At 41.9% G+C, this 16,162-nt stretch overlaps 3 protein-coding genes across 3 annotated transcripts; all 3 read right to left on the bottom strand.

Moving 5' to 3' along the window:
• Positions 1 to 256: 256 nt before the first annotated feature.
• LOC107802602 (protein Iojap, chloroplastic) lies at positions 257 to 4,819 on the bottom strand. Its single transcript, XM_016626134.2, has 5 exons — positions 4,456 to 4,819; positions 3,226 to 3,352; positions 1,781 to 1,919; positions 1,562 to 1,650; positions 257 to 596 (listed from the first exon to the last, which is right to left on the bottom strand). Exons 1-5 carry the CDS (start codon positions 4,666 to 4,668, stop codon positions 466 to 468), a joined length of 699 nt encoding a protein of 232 aa, XP_016481620.1. The 5' UTR covers positions 4,669 to 4,819; the 3' UTR covers positions 257 to 465.
• A 457-nt stretch (positions 4,820 to 5,276) lies between these two features.
• LOC107802603 (porphobilinogen deaminase, chloroplastic) lies at positions 5,277 to 8,440 on the bottom strand. The gene is made up of 5 exons (XM_016626136.2): positions 8,167 to 8,440; positions 6,840 to 7,245; positions 6,111 to 6,317; positions 5,822 to 5,999; positions 5,277 to 5,687 (listed from the first exon to the last, which is right to left on the bottom strand). The coding sequence occupies exons 1-5, from the start codon at positions 8,358 to 8,360 to the stop codon at positions 5,575 to 5,577; spliced, it is 1,098 nt and encodes a 365-aa protein (XP_016481622.1). The 5' UTR covers positions 8,361 to 8,440; the 3' UTR covers positions 5,277 to 5,574.
• A 4,520-nt stretch (positions 8,441 to 12,960) lies between these two features.
• LOC142163937 (uncharacterized) lies at positions 12,961 to 14,566 on the bottom strand. Its single transcript, XM_075221093.1, has 4 exons — positions 14,468 to 14,566; positions 14,072 to 14,420; positions 13,660 to 14,002; positions 12,961 to 13,432 (listed from the first exon to the last, which is right to left on the bottom strand). The coding sequence occupies exons 1-4, from the start codon at positions 14,564 to 14,566 to the stop codon at positions 12,961 to 12,963; spliced, it is 1,263 nt and encodes a 420-aa protein (XP_075077194.1).
• Between the last annotated feature and the right edge of the window lie 1,596 nt (positions 14,567 to 16,162).

Below are 16,162 nucleotides of genomic sequence, written 5' to 3'. Positions count from 1 at the left end.
GCAGCATTGCCTTTTTCTTTAATCGCCTTCCTCGCCAAGTCTCTATCCTCTTCCATGGCTTGTTGAACGCAACTTCACTCCCAGGCCCCAGCGAACTGTAAAATAGTGAACCTAGAGCGAAAAAACTGGAGAGTTGGAACTGCATAGCATAGGCTCTCCTTTCCTTAAGGGCAATACAGATGTATCTAAATGCTAATATATGTTGAAAAAGAAAGGAGGAAAAGAGTGAGCCAGGTTCTTTTGTAGGATGAGACAATGAGCCCGAACTTTGACACCCAATTTAATTCAGAGAAAAAATGCAAGTAAACTCTTTCTTCACTAGATATTTCTAGGGCAAACGCAAGTGAAAAGCTGTCTTCTACAAGATGTTAATCGCTTCGTGTCAGCAATGAGGGGAACACTGCAACTGCCTCTTAATTTGCTAACAATTTCTGTTGATCACAATGAGGCCAAAATCTTGGGACTTTAATAACCTTTAGATCCCCGCAATTGTTGGTTCTCAAATGGTAGTTCGATAGGCGCTGCATTGCCATAGAATTCTTCCAGGTTGTAGTACTCACGCTGCTGAGGAAGAAATATATGAACAACAACATCACCTGTAATTAAGAGAGACATGAAGTGACATATCAGCAACAATAATACTTTTCAAAGCATACTACATGGTTACTGCAAGTGTCAAATAGTAGGACTGCAATTACGTCATAAATATAAGCAGTTTTCATTGTCTGCTGTTGCTATAATTTCCTTTTACAGCCTCCTCCTCTCTGGAAAAAGGATCAAAATACAGTAGAGGATAACACTAACGCCACGCGGAAATGATAAAGCCTGATCTCTATATAGACTTCAAGCACAATTTTAATTTAGTGAAAATACATTGAGCTAGCAGGCCATTCTCCAGACCCCGCGTATAGTGGGAGCTTAGTGCACCGGGCTGCCCTTTATATTGAGCTAGCAGGGATATCAAAGGACACATAATATATAGCACCGCCTTCTCAAAACAAAACACTCAAACTCCAGTTTTTAGAGTTTTGGAGATAATATGTTCTATGGTCCTGACTATAACAGGTTTGGCCCCCGGGATAGCTAGCCCAAGTTGAAACCAGAAGTTTACCTTTATACGCGAAACTGAGTTTTGATAAGCACTACCGTCTACCCCTATGCAGTATGACAAGATTCAAACTCATTATCTCTTGTATGAGACAGAGATCTCCGTGTTTTGAACCTTACCTTTCCCCCTTCCCCCTAGTAATACTGAATTGTTTGCAAGCTCATTTAACCTCGTAACAGTTCAAGCACTATATTTGAGTAAATTATGTCAGACAATTTGAAGCAATAGAGTCACAGTAAGTAGTCGCAGGAGTAGGTTAGTCACCAAATGAGCTACTGCCTGCTAGTCCTAATGTGCAGAATAATATTGTCTCATAACTGTACTTGTTTAAGTATGAAATGAAAAACAGCGGTGAGTGAAGAATGAGACAACAGCTGATTCATATTCAGCACTGAAATTCTTCAGCTGTGATACAGAATAATGGCAGGATCATTAAAGTGCCAAATTACTTACCAAAGTCTAGTAGCGTCCACGAGTTGGGTTTGGAATCTCCAGATGCAACTCTTCCATATTGTACCTCAGCCATATCTCTTATTCTGGTCCTTTATGACAAATTTAGATAAAATTCAAAATTGCAAAAAGCCATCCTCTTTTTTATTTACTCATTGTGGTTATTTTATGCTGCTACTGGTTAATGTCAAATAAAAAAACACTCAAGATATGATATCATACCCAATGGCATCAATCTGTGGGCGGGAGAATGCAGTAGCAATAATGAAAAACCGAGTCCAATATACTAGAGGCTTGACAAAGAGAACCTTTATATCTCCAGCCTTCACATCACTTGCAACTTTAGCCACAGCCACTGCAACTGCACAGAGGGAATAGCACTGTCGTCAAAATCTGTGTAAAGTCAATCATCACATTCATTCTCAGATTCTAGTGCGCCGGTTTCCTTTAGTCATTTGATAATGTTCTTGTTAAGCAGGACAGGACTAAGTCACCAATGAAGCGAAAAGAACAGGTAAAAGCCAGTAGGAAATGCCAGAGTAGATACATAATTATTGCGTACACGAGTCTATATAAACCAAAAAAGGAATAGAGAGCAAGAAAGCTATAAGGATTCTGAAAAGAATTGAGATCGCAAAGAATAAGAGGCCAAAAGCAGCAGTATGTTTAATACTTAGCAGTAGCGAGAACAAAGGATGTGTTGTAATTCTCGTTTAAAGATTACTTCAGTGAACATTATGAATTTCAGGTAAGGGCATGGCGAAGAGGGGAAAAGCTTGGTTTAGCACACACCTCAAAATAACATCGATCTCTTCTCCTTTCTTTATTCTCATTTTTCTCTCCTTTTTTCTTCTCAAAGCACCATATTGTGACCAATTTGAGAGTAGTAAATTGGTTTCCTTTTTGGATCTTTATGATTATGTCTTGTATCATTTTATGTTATGATGATGAGATCAATAGTTTAGGTCACCGCCAATATAAATTAAGCAACGTTGGCAGTAAACATCACCAAAACAAGTCAAACTTATACTAAGCAAAAAGCTGTGAACCAAATTGCAATTAAACATACTACCTTAAGGATTAGTTTATAATAAAACTTAGAATTATACTAGAGAGATCTAATAAAAATAATACTATCTGAAAAACCTTCAGGCAATACAACTTTTAGATTGAAGAGGCAACGGAAGTCCATGAACATTTAATACATGGAGCTCCTACACATAAAGATGTGGAAGATGTTCGTGTCAATTCTAAGTAAGATTTTGGAGGAAGAACAAATGAGACACGTATGTGATTGATCAGACAAGTAAAATGAATGGTTTGTAAACTAGAGGGGGCACTCAAGCCTATTATTCACTATAGGGAGGTACAATGCAAGTTCAGCAATCATAGGGTGAATACACTTCTTCCTTAAGAAGATAATAAATTAATAAAAACAAGAAAAGAAATATGAGTTATGAAATTAAAGTTTGTCAGCACATTCTTCAATATTCTCAAAACAAGACGTAGCAACAAGATAAAATCAATCAATGTTCCTCATATAAAACTATATCCTAAGAGATTCAGGCTGCTTCAGCAACATGAAAAGTAAAACTATTGAGGTTCAAGCTGCTTTGGCAACATGGAAATTATCATTTTTAGTACTCCAACAATTTAAAGCAACTTACAGGATAGGCTTTCAGCATCATCATCAACCTCCTCAGTTGCAGGTTTTTGGTCATTTCTTCTGTAGACCACTTTCCCATGTTTCTTTAGGAGATCATCAAACATGTCATCTGTATCTTCACTTACATCCTGTACCAAAAGTATTCATGTTAAGTGCAGCATCAAACGGAAACATTAGCAAACATTCGTAATGAAACACAGAGTTACCAGAAAAAAACACATGCAGCAAGCCTCAAGAACAGACTTATGAACCAAAAAGGGCAGCCCAGTGCACAAAGCATCCCACATTGACACAGGGTCTGGGGAAGGGCCGTACCCAAGGGGTGTATGTAGGCAGCCTACCCTAACACAAGCTTTAGTGGCTGATTCCACGGCTCAAACCCGTGACCTATAGGTCACACAGGGACAACTTTACCGTTGCTCCGAGGCTCTCCGTCAAATCTATTGATGGAGATGCGGGGGGTCGAATCCCATGCCTCTCGCATTCAAATCTGTTGGTAGTTGTTCAGTTTCCAGAACAATTTTTGTGTTCTTCCAAAAAGTTACAGTATTAATTGTATCTTTTTACCCAGTTAACTCACTTTTATTGGGACTTCCTGTCTTAACTAATAAAACTATGCAACAGGACCAAATAAAGGCAAGGACTACATATTTTCTAAATCAATGTCACTGTAAGGGGCAGTTAAGTTGGATTTTAGGGACTAGACTACAATCTGAATTTCCCAAGCAGTGAAATATGGTTAATTCTTTCCTGTTTCTTTTTGGAAAGGGAGGGTCCAGAATAAAGAATCTTGGAAGCTGCAAACTCAAGCTTATCCTTTGACTTAGCTGGCAAATCCAACAGTTGAGAGCAAGGATTATAAAAATGGAGATTGCTAATTAACAGGTCCTATGTAAAATTCAGATATTTTTATGTTAATTTATAATAATACGTTCTAAAACCCCAAAAGGATAATTGATCTACAAAATGCAACAAGTACGACTTCAGTTAAAACAACAAGAACAAGAACCACAGCACAACAACAACAATATCAGTACCAAATAAATTGGGTCGCCATATGAATCCTTACTTACTCCATTTAAATAATCTCATGCCAATATTATACAAATACAAGAAAAAGAAGAGGAAAAAAAACCAAACAAACAGCACGGGTAACTTTAGAAAAGTGCAAATAGTGGAGTAGCTTCACATAGAAGAGAAAAGGGGGAACGCTTGAAGCTATAGGGAATACCGAACCAATAGCCATCCTAGAAAATTCTGTAGAGCTGTTTCTACCCAAGTCGTAATCTTTAGAAGAAAATGGGACATAATTGCAAGAATTCAGTGTTAAAGAATGAAGCTTTCTGGGATTGGCAGCAAACTTAGCTTCCGTACGACTGCCGGAGACCAAAATTCCGGTGGAAGGAGTGCAGGGAAGAGGGTGAATGCAGGAGTGTACTTCCATTTTCAATATATGGGGTTCGTTAAAAGATGAGAAATGGGAAGAGTGTTGCTTGTACCAAATAATAATCTATCTCATCCTATATCTCTTCTCTGTTTAATATCTTTGTCCCATTTTCGTCCCAAATAATATCTGGATAAGATTTTTGGACATAATATCTTTTTCTAGTTCCCTAGTTAAGGGAGGGCTGTTTTATAGTTTATGTAATGCACTTCTCCGTTTAATATATTTCAAAAAATAATATAGTAAAGTAGTATTCTTTTGAAATTATATAGCTTAGCATTCTCATTTTGTTCTCAAGGATATGACTAATATCGAGCTACTTGGGGTAGCTATGTTTTCTTTTCATCTCTTGGCACCATTGTTCGATCACAGAAAACTGTTCGTTGTAATCATATACTAGTATGTATCAGTTAACCAAGAAAAAAATGTTCATATGATCAGTTCTCAATGAGTGATTTGGATTCCCTGTGGCATGATGAAGAAGCCAACTTAGATAAAATCAGCGTTTCAGCGCTTTTTAAATTATATTACTACGACTAATTTCTATTTTCTTTCAAGCTAGATCTGCTTTACTTAGTTTACAACAGTTGCATAAATTACTCAAAAGTGATTAACAATCCATATTACTAAGAATCTGTCAGTACAATTTTTCATACAACTCTGCAACCATTCACCATTCTTCGGATAACAATCCGCTGAACACTTAAATTGACGTGGAAATGCTACACTAATATACAAAGAGTTCAAATGCTACCCTAATATACAAAGTATTCAAATTTTACTGCCGTTATTACAGTTACAAGGATAAGTGAACTCATAATCCTATCCTAGGGGTGAAATTTCAACTTCCAATCTCTCTCCCTGTTATTAGACATCTCTGTACTCGTAGGCAACGATAAGCTTTACTCAGTTCCCAAAAAATCCTGGACCTGCTTCTGCGAGTAGTTCCTTGCCTGCATCTTCGCCCATCCGTATCATTTCTTCAAACGTATATGGGCCTTTTCTAGAGGTTTCAATAACTGAAATTGAGGGAGACAAAAAAGATTATACAACAAATAACTAGAAAGGAATAGGTAACCAGGAAAGAGACATTCCCAGCATTCACACTCACTGTCACTTTACTTAGGATTCCGTCAATAACAATTTTGTTTACCTCGAGTTCCATCTGGAGAGGCAACCAATCCTTTGAAAATACAATCTCCATCTTCACCTCGACAGGCATACCCAGCAATTGGGGTTCGACAAGATCCATCCAAGGTCTTCAAAAATGCTCTCTCACAAGCCACTGCTAATCTGGTTTCCTCATGATTCAATGAGGCAATGTAATTGGCCTGTAATTGCATCCATTAACTAACAGCATAACAAAGTCCTCAAAAGAGGAGAAATGAACAACTGGGGGAAGCAGGGGAAATCTGTATAGTAGCAGAGAAGGGTGCTAATACCATTGTCTCGTCGTCAGTTCTGCAGGCAATACCAATGGCTCCTTGAGCAACAGCCGGTAGCATATCTTCTATAGGGAGAATGGAAGTTACATTTTCCGTCATATTCATACGTTTTAGACCTGCCAATGCCAATAATGTTGCTTGAACTACCCCCTCATTCAGTTTCCTTAACCTTGTCTGAACATTGCCTCTGAAATTCTCCAGCACCTACGGGCAAAATACACATAGAATTATTGGCCTTGCTTCTCCAACTAATAAAAGCAAAGAGTAAAGCTTATAAGATCAGCAGAACTAACCTAAATAAGGCAATACAGGCTAGAAGTAAACAGAACAAAAATTTCACCACAAAAGTTTGGTTCATCTAAATGAGATTAAGATACAGAAAGTTTTGGGCTTCACATTTGCCTTCTCAAGGAAACAATTAGTGCTCCCGACATACCCCCATATTAGGTTAACTATCAGAACAAGCAACACAACACTCCTGAATTTATTTTCGCATATTCTTTTTATAACATATTCCCAATTTATTTTCTCGTTTTAACTTTGAAAGAAGGCATATGCATCAACACAATCCAGATGGAGTGAAACAACGACCAGCATAAAGTATGATTGAAACTTGATAGGAAATTTGACAGTTTTTCTTAGTTCACTTTTTTCTTCTGATATCAACACATACTGAGAAGCTGGTTTGTCATCTTCAGAGACTGATGTGATATGAAATAGACTTACATTGAGTGAGGGATAGCGGTGGAGAATCTGTGACTTCCTCCTCAGCGAAGCAGTACCAATTGTGCTTCCTGATGGAAGTTGGGCTAGAGAACCTGCAGTTAAAGAAATGAATACATCCCTCACATCTTCACGTGGAAGGTTGCATGGTAAAATTGTCTTCTCCGGAAGATATGTGGGCACATCTTTCATTGAGTGGACAGCAATATCAATTTCCCCATTGATGAGAGCTTCATCTATTTCTTTTGTGAACAGCCCTTTTCCGCCAATGTCTGCAAGAGGCTGACTTAATATCTTATCACCTGTCGTCTTTATTATTACAATTTGAATGGCTCCCTCTTCAGCAAGGTCGGGATATGAGGCTATTAGCTTCTCACGAGTCTCATAAGCTTGGGCAAGAGCTAGGGGGCTGTCCTACACAAGTACGTACATAATCCATAAGGGAAGAGCTTTAGCAAAAACACATCATAGATATAGCAGTCCATTTTAATCCTCCTACCTCCCACCCACACACAGAAAGCAGGAAAAAGAACGACGAGTTAATCCGAAGCAATGTTGAGACAAACAGTGCTCTTCAGCTCTTATACATTCCGTGGTTGTTTCCACATATGTTCAGGGATCAAGTAGAGAAGCACAAGAGATTTTTGTCCCTCAGACCAAAATTCAGATTGGCTAGGACACATATGCCAGAGGAAAAGAGTTAGGAGAACAAAAGGGTAGAGTCTACTAGCATTAATCTAATTCTAATAGGCATTCACAAAGAGGAATGTATTTTTGTTTTCCCCAAAATTTCTTATCTCCTTAAAAAGCCTACATTTTAACTAACACTAGCAGACATCATAACTAAATACAACACATGCTTAACAAAGGTATAAGCGGATGTAGAGGGTAAAGTATGGTTTCTAACCCAATAACTTTGGCTCAAACTCTGCATATGTGTTAAAACATTCACTAAATACATATAAATAATTGATTTCGAACTCCGTAAATTAAATAGGTTGTGATAGAATCACAAACTTGAACCCATTAAGTTTATATCTTGGATCCGCCTTTGGGCATAAACATGGGTACTAAGCCATTAACGGATTAGAAAAAAACTAATCTGAAATATGCCCAACTATCACCAATGCATTACAGGGACGCGAATGTCAGTACGATTATGTTGAAGGAAACTACATCAACATTTTGTCCAACTACGGAATGACCTTCCACGATTCACGAATGCACGGTCATTGGCAAAACTGGTTTCCCACATTTTCATTTCTGATTGCGAAATGTGCTGAGACTATTGAACTAACTGATAGTTGATTGGGTAAAGAATAGACAGTACCTTCCTCTAGTGCCAACTCTGATGACAGCAACCTTAGTTTGAGTTTGCTGCTCTACAGCAATGGAAGCCCTTGTGACGTGGACCCTTGAGCGTTGAGTCAAGACTGCAGATTTGAGGCATGGCGAAGAAAACCCAATTGGTAAAAGAGAAGCAGATCTCAAGTTTGAAGCGTTGAGAGTAGCAAATTTCTCCATTGGAAGGAAATCAGGAATTGAGAGAAAACGAGGTTGTGTGTTGTTGCTACTTATCCTCAACAGGACATCCACCTAAGTCGTCAGCTGTTTTAAAAATCTTAAAAAGCGGCTAAATGGACCCTACTTACCGTCTGTTTCTCCACTTAGCTGCTACCACGTCATTTTCTCACCTTCCACCTCAACCAATCCACCATCACCTTTTTTAACCCAAAAAAGAAAGAAATGTAGAATAGAAAGTTAGAAGGAAATGGTGAAAAAAAAAGAAGGAAATCAAATTTTGAAATGTGAGCAACGATGTTTTCAGCAAAGAAATGCAAATAAGGTAGACTCTTTTATCATCAACTAATTTTAAGACAACAAGAGGTTATTTCACCTACCAAATTCATTATTCGCTTATGCTAGAAAATTATTTAATAGTAATGCGATTGTATTTAAATGTTAAAAAAAACATTTTGATATGATGAATTAAATATATTATATTTATAGAATAATATTGTCCTATTGCAGGATATATACTCAACAATTTCGGTGAATATATTTTAGTCATGAGACAGTGTTGTCGTTTAGTAGGATTATATATAAATCCTGAATCTTTTTATTTGTACCCTTCATCTAAGACAAATAATACATATGCATAAACAGTACAATTAAAGGTGTGATGGAATCTAAGTCTACCCGGACTAAAAAACGGGAGGAGTTTAGTTACTTCGTGATGTTGATGAGAATCCCCTCAAAAGTGCTCTCAAAGTCGTCCAAGACCAAGTGAAAGTGTGGGGAAATAGTCTAAGTCCCGAATTAAATACACTCACTGTCCAGCGATTATCGCACATGCGGCCACTCGACCGTATCTGCGGTTGCGCAGGTGCGGCCCAAAGATCGCATCTGCGAACAGCCCCCCGCCTCCAGCATTTTCGCTTCTGCGGACAAGAAAGTGCTTTTGCGGATTTTCTCCGCTCCTGCGCGCACGCATCTGCGGACCTAGTCCGCTTCTGCGCCCCCAAGCCACCTTGGCCATTTCCGCATCTACGGCCTAGTATTCCTCGCACCTGCGCTCCTAGGCCATCTACATAGACCTCGCACCTGCGACGACCCCACCGCAACTGCGGCCACACCCTCCCCAGGTGCGATGACACCAGACTTCAGCAGCAACAACAACTCTCCAAGTCCAAGTTCCAATCCGTTTTCGATTCGAATCTCACCCGAGGCCCCCGAGACCCTGTTCGAGTATACCAACAAGTTCCAAAACACATAATGGACTCGAGGCCCAAAATCACATCAAACAACATATATTCTAAGAATCACAACTCAATTCAAGCCTATTGAAACTATGAATATCCGACTTCCAAAACCTACGCCGAATCATTCCAAAACAACTCTGATTGACCTCAAATTTTGCACACAAATCATAAATGACATAACGGACCCATTCCAACTTCCGGAATCAAAATCTGACCACGATATCAATAAAGTCAACTCCCGGTCAAACTTCTCAACCTTCCAAACCTTTAACTTTCTAACTTTCGCCAATTCAAGCCGAAATGACCTACGAGCCTCCAAATCAACATCCGGACACACTCCTAAATCCAAAATCATCTTATGAACCTATTGGAACCTTCAAATCCCGGTTCCGAGATCGTTTACTCAAAATATTGACTCAAGTCAAACTTGGCCACCTTAGGCCACCATTAAGGAACTAAGTGTTCCGATTTCAACCGGAACCCTTCCAAACCTAAACCAACCATCCCCGCAAGTCATAAAATAGTAAAAGCACATACGGGGAATCTTAATTAGGGGAATGTGGATCTAGAAAGCAAAACGACCAATCAGGTCGTTATATTCTCCACCTCTTAAACAAACGTTCGTCCTCGAACGAGTCTAGAATCATACCTGGAGTGCTGAATAAGTGCGGATATCTTCTCCTCATGTCCTCCTCGGTCTCCCAAGTCGCTTCCTTGACTGGTTGACCCCTCTACTGGACCTTCATCGCAACAAGCTTCTTGGACCTCAACTAGCGTACATGCCTGTCAACAATGGCAACTGGCTCCTCCTTATAACCAGACTCTCATCTAGCTGAACCGTGCTGTAATCTAATACGTGCGACCTGTCGGCATGGTACCTCTAGAGCATAGACACATGGAAGAATGGATGAACACCGGGAGGCAAGGCAAGCTCATAAGCAACCTCCCTAAGTCGCCTCAGCACCTCAAATGGGCCAATAAACCTTGGGCTCAACTTGCTCTTCTTTCCGAACCTCATGATACCCTTCATCGGCGAGACTTTCAAGAGAACCTTCTCGCCCTCCGTAAATGATAGGTCGCACGCCTTATGATCCGCGTAACTCTTCTGTTTGGACTGTGCCGTGCAAAGCTTCTCCTGAATCAACTTTACCTTTACCTTCTCCAAGGCATCATTCACTAAATCAGTGCCATATAACTTAGCCTCACCGGGCTCAAATCATCCGATGGGCGAACGATATCGCCGACCATATAAAGCCTCAAATTGAGCCATCTCGATGCTGGACTGATAACTGGTGTTGTAAGCAAACTCGGCCAAGGGTAAGAATCTATCCCACTACCCTCCGAAGTTGATGACATATGCCCTGAGCATATCCTCTAGAATCTAAACTGTCCGCTCCGACTACCCATCGGTCTGTAGATGAAAGGCTGTACTGAGCTCTACTCGGGTACCTAACTGGATATGTACTACTCTCTAGAAATGCGAAGTGAACTAAGGGCCTCTATCCGATATGATGGAAACATACACACCATGCAACTGAACAATCTCCTGAATGTAAATCTGGGCCAACCTCTCTGAAGAGTAAGAAGTCACCACTGGAATAAAGTGTGTCGACTTGGTCAGCCTATCAACAATGACCCAAACGACATCACACTTCCTCAATGTCCACGACAATCCAACAATGAAGTCCATAGTGATACGTTCCCACTTCCACTTCAGTATAACCATCTGTTGGAGTAGGCCACCTAGCTTCTGGTGCTCATACTTGACCTGCTGGTAATTTAGACATCTTGCTACATACTTAACTATGTCCTTCTTCATCCGCCGCCACCAATAATGCTGCCTCAGATCGCGATACATCTTCGCAGCACCTGGATGAATAGAATACCGAGAATTGTGCACCTCCTCTAGAATTCTTTCCCTCAAGCCATCAACTTTAGGAACACATAGGCGACCCCGGAGTCGCAGAACACCACCCTCACCAATAGTAACCTCCTTGGCACCACCCTATAGTACCGTCTCTCTAAGAACCAACAAGTGCGGATCATCGTACTGACGAGCCTTGATTCGCTCAAGTAATGAAGACTGAGCCACAACACATGCAAGAACTCGGCTGGGCTCTGAAATATCAAACCTCACAAGTCTGTTAGCTAAGGACTGAATGTCCAAAGCCAATGGCCTCTCCTCTGCCGAAATGAATGCCAAACTACCCATTCTCTCAGCCTTTCTGCTCAAGGCATCCGCAACCTCATTTGCCTTGCCCGGATGGTAATATCATAGTCCTTCACTAACCCAAGCCACCTGCGCTGCCTCAAATTAAGGTCCCTCTGTTTAAACAAATGTTGCAAGCTGCGATGATCGGTATAAACCTCACAGGACACCCCATAGAGATAATGCCTCCAGATTTTAAGAGCATGAACTATCGCGGCCAATTCCAAATCATGCACGGGGTAATTCTTCTCGTGGGGCTTCATCTGGCATGAAGCATATGCAATAACTCGCCCCACCTGCATCAATACACAACCCAAGCCAACGCGCGAAACATCGCAATACACGGTATGCATCCCTGATCCGGAGGGCAACACTAACACTGGTGTTGTAGTCAAAACGGTCTTGAGCTTCTGAAAGCTCGCCTCGCAATCATTGAACCATCTGAATGGATCACCCTTTTGGGTCAATCTAGTCAAGGGCGCTGCAATAAACGAGAATTCCCCCATGAATCGACGATAATACCCTGCTAACCCTAAGAAACTCCTGACCTCGGACGCTGTGGTGGGACGAGGCCAACCCTGGACTGCCTCAATCTTCCTGGGATCCACCTTAATACCCTCACTTGATACAACATGCCCCAAGAAAGCCACAGAATCCAACCAGAACTCGCACTTGGAGAACTTAACATAAAGCTTCTGTTCCCGGAAGGTATGGATCACTAACCTCAAATGCTGCTCGTGCTCCTCCATACTGCGCGAGTATATCAATATGTCATCAATGGAGATAATGAAAAATGAGTCAAGATATGTCCTGAACACTCAATTCATCAAATCCATAAACGTCATCGGGGCGTTAATCAAGCCAAAGGACATCACTAAAAACTCATAGTGGCCATATCTAGTTCGGAAAGCCATCTTCGGAATATCTAAAGCACGAATCTTCAGCTGATGATACCCATATCTCAAGTCGATCTTAGAGAACACCCTAGCACCCTACAACTGGTCAAACAAATCATCAATGCATGGTAACAGGTACTTATTCTTGATGGTGACTTTGTTTAAATGGAGGTAATCAATTCACATCGCATACTCCCATCTTTCTTCTTTACAAACAACACCGGTGCGCCCCAAGGCAACACACTGGGTCTAATGAATCACTTCTCAAGCAACTCCCAAAGCTTCTCCTTTAACTCTCTCAGCTCATTGGGAGCCATACGAAAAGGTGAAGTAGAAATAGGCTGGGTTCCTGGCACCAAATCAATGCCAAAATCGATATCCCGATCCGGCGGCATACTTGGTAGATCAACAGGAAATACATCAGAAAACTCTCGTACCACTGGCACTGAATCTAACATAGGAGTCTCTGCAGTAGTATCCCGAACAAAGGCCAAGTAGGCCAACCAACCCTTCTCGACCATATGTCGAGCCTTCAGGAAAGAAATAACCTGGCTAGAGGTACCGGTAGATGAACCCCTCCACTCTAATCTGGGAAACTCAGGCATCGCCAAGGAAACAGTCTTGGCATGGAAATAAAGAATGGCATGGTACGAGGAAAACCAGTCCATGCCTAAGATAACCTCGAAGTCAACCATATCGAGCAATAGAAGATCTGCTCTAGTCTTGTATCTACAGAAAGTCACCACACAGGATCGGTAGAATCAATCCACAATAATAGAATCACTCTCTGGCGTGGACACATATACATGAATGCCCAAGGACTCGTAAGGTACATCCAAATAAGGAGCAAATAGAGAAGAAACATAGGAGTAAGTAGACCCTTAATCAAATAATACCGAGGCATTCCTACGGCAGACATAAATAGTACCTGTGACCACTACATCAGAGGTGATTGCCTCTGGCCTGGTGGGGATAACATAGAATCTAGCCGGAGCACCACCTGATTGGCCTTCACCTCTAAGACGACCCCTACCCACTTGACCTCCGCTTTTGGCTGAGCGGGCGGTGGGGTAGCTGGTGCGGTAATCATGGGCCGATGGTCATACTGCTCGACTTTGCCCTGAAGTCTGGGACAAAACCTCTTCACGTGGCCAAGATCCCCACACTCAAAACAATCCCTCAAAGTAGTGGGTTGCTGACCTGAAACCTGACCTTGATAGCCTGAATACCCACTGGAAGAACCCCGAATAGCTGGCGGACGGTAAGTGATCTCTGGAATGGCACTGAAGTAGGGTCGTGCTGGAGCAATCCAAGAAGGCGGTAGTGCTTACTGTATGGGCGTGCTGGGCTAAACCCTCATGAACTGACCCTTACCCCCAAGTGGGGCGCCACTGAATCCTCCAAACTGCCGGGGCCGCTTGTCCTTTGGCGCAAACTCTCCGCTGCAGTTGCCAATACGCTCGATCCTCCGAGCTATATCCACAACCTGATGAAAGGGAGTCCCCATCTCTACCTCACGGGCCATAGAAACCTCAATCTCAGGGTGTAGACCTACAATGAACCTCCGCACCCTCTCTGCATCTGTGAGGAGTATAATAGCTGCATGGTGAGACAAGTAAGTGAATCTCACCTCATAGTCGATCACAGATATATGACCCTGACGGAGTCGCTCAAACTGACCCCGAAGCTCCTCTCTCTTAGAAGGTGGTATGTACTTCTTCAAGAACAGATGCGTAAACTGATCCCAAGTCAAGGGAGGTGAACCTGCTGGCCTACTAAGAAGGTAAGCCTGCCACCATCCGCAGGTCTTGCCCTCAAGCTGAAAGGTGGTGAAGTCCACCCCGTTGGACTCCAATATCCCATGTTTCAGAGCCTATCCTTGCATCGGTTAATGAAATCTTAGGGGTCCTCTGACCGCTCACCCCCAAAGTTAGGGGGGCAAAGTCTAGTTTATCTGTCCAACCGCTTTTGCTGATCAACGGTCGCGACTAGTAGCCTCTTGCACAACCGCTGCAACTGGTTGGGCTCTGCCTGCAGGTAGCGCACCTGGGGTCTGATAAATAACAATGGCGTTCCCTGGAGGCTGAGCGGTAGGGGTCTGTGCTCCCCCTCTCGCTTGATATGTGGCAGGGTCCACTGGAAATAAACCAGCCTGCATCATAGATTCCATGAACTGCAACATACAGCTTATGACCTCCTGGAATCCTGGCGTAGTCATGAAATTTGCCGGGACTGGCACATTTGCCGGCGCCTCATCCTGCTCCTCAACAGCAGGATCCTCCACCGGATCCACTGGTGGTACAACAAAAGCAACTCTAGGACGCCCTCGTCCTTTGATAGGAGCTGGGGCCCTCCCCTGGCCTCTACCTCTAGCAACGGGGGAGCATCTCCTCTACCGCATGGTACATCTGCCGCGCGCATTCTCACCATCTGTGAAAGATCAATAGAATGATACTTAGCACAATATTAACTACACGATATGAGATGAAGAAAAAGAAGTTTCCTAACACCCTATAGCCTCTCAAAGATAAATACGGACGTCTCCGCATTGATCCGCAAGACTCTACTAGGCCTGCTCATGACTCGTGAGACCTATGCGAACCTAAAGTTCTGATACCAAACTCTCACGACCCAAAACCCATAATCGGTCGCGATGGAACCTAACGCCACCGTTAGGCAAGCCCACAAGTAAACTACTATTTATTTACCCCTTTTTAACATTTAAAACTAAAGTTTTCCTTTTAAAAGCACAAAATAAGCGAGATTTCATGCAACCGTAAATACTTTTTTCTTAACAAAATACCAGCAAAATAAGTACATCCACTGTAGTGATAGAAATGATAAGTACAACAATACATAAATGCTAAAAATACCCAAAACCCGGCGCCACAAGTACATGAGCAATCTAGAGAATATACAAAACTACTACAACTACTGTCTGAAAGTGATAAACAAAAATAATAAATAAGGTAGAGGGACACTCTGGTGCTGCAGATCGTAGCAAGGAAAGCAGCTCACCACTAAGTCTCCGTAGATGATCATCTACGCACCCGCATGACCACTGGTAGTACCTAATTCAGTACCCGTACATTAGTGCAAAAATATAGCTTGAGTACGGAAAATAATGCGTACCTAGTAAGTATCTAGTCTAACTTCAAAGATGTAGTGACAAGGGGTCGACTTGACACTTACCAGAGGTCAAATAACAGTATAAATACATAAAGTAGACATGGCGAGTGTACAACAAGTAGCAGCGAAACAAATAAAGGTAACTACAGTAAGTCCACACACGAGGCTATGTCAAATCACTAAAAACGTCATATCCAGCCTTAAAGGTGCTAACTCAATAATTACCGAATCAAATCCAGTTCCAATTATTAAGCACGAAGCTACTGAGGTGAACGACCCGATCCTATAGGAATAGTGGTTCTCAGTACTGCCGAGGCGAACGATCCTATC

Source organism: Nicotiana tabacum, chromosome 9, assembly GCF_000715075.1.
Source record: "Nicotiana tabacum cultivar K326 chromosome 9, ASM71507v2, whole genome shotgun sequence".
In the NCBI taxonomy this organism is placed as follows: domain Eukaryota; kingdom Viridiplantae; phylum Streptophyta; class Magnoliopsida; order Solanales; family Solanaceae; genus Nicotiana; species Nicotiana tabacum.
This window is presented reverse-complemented; position numbering and strand designations above follow the sequence as displayed.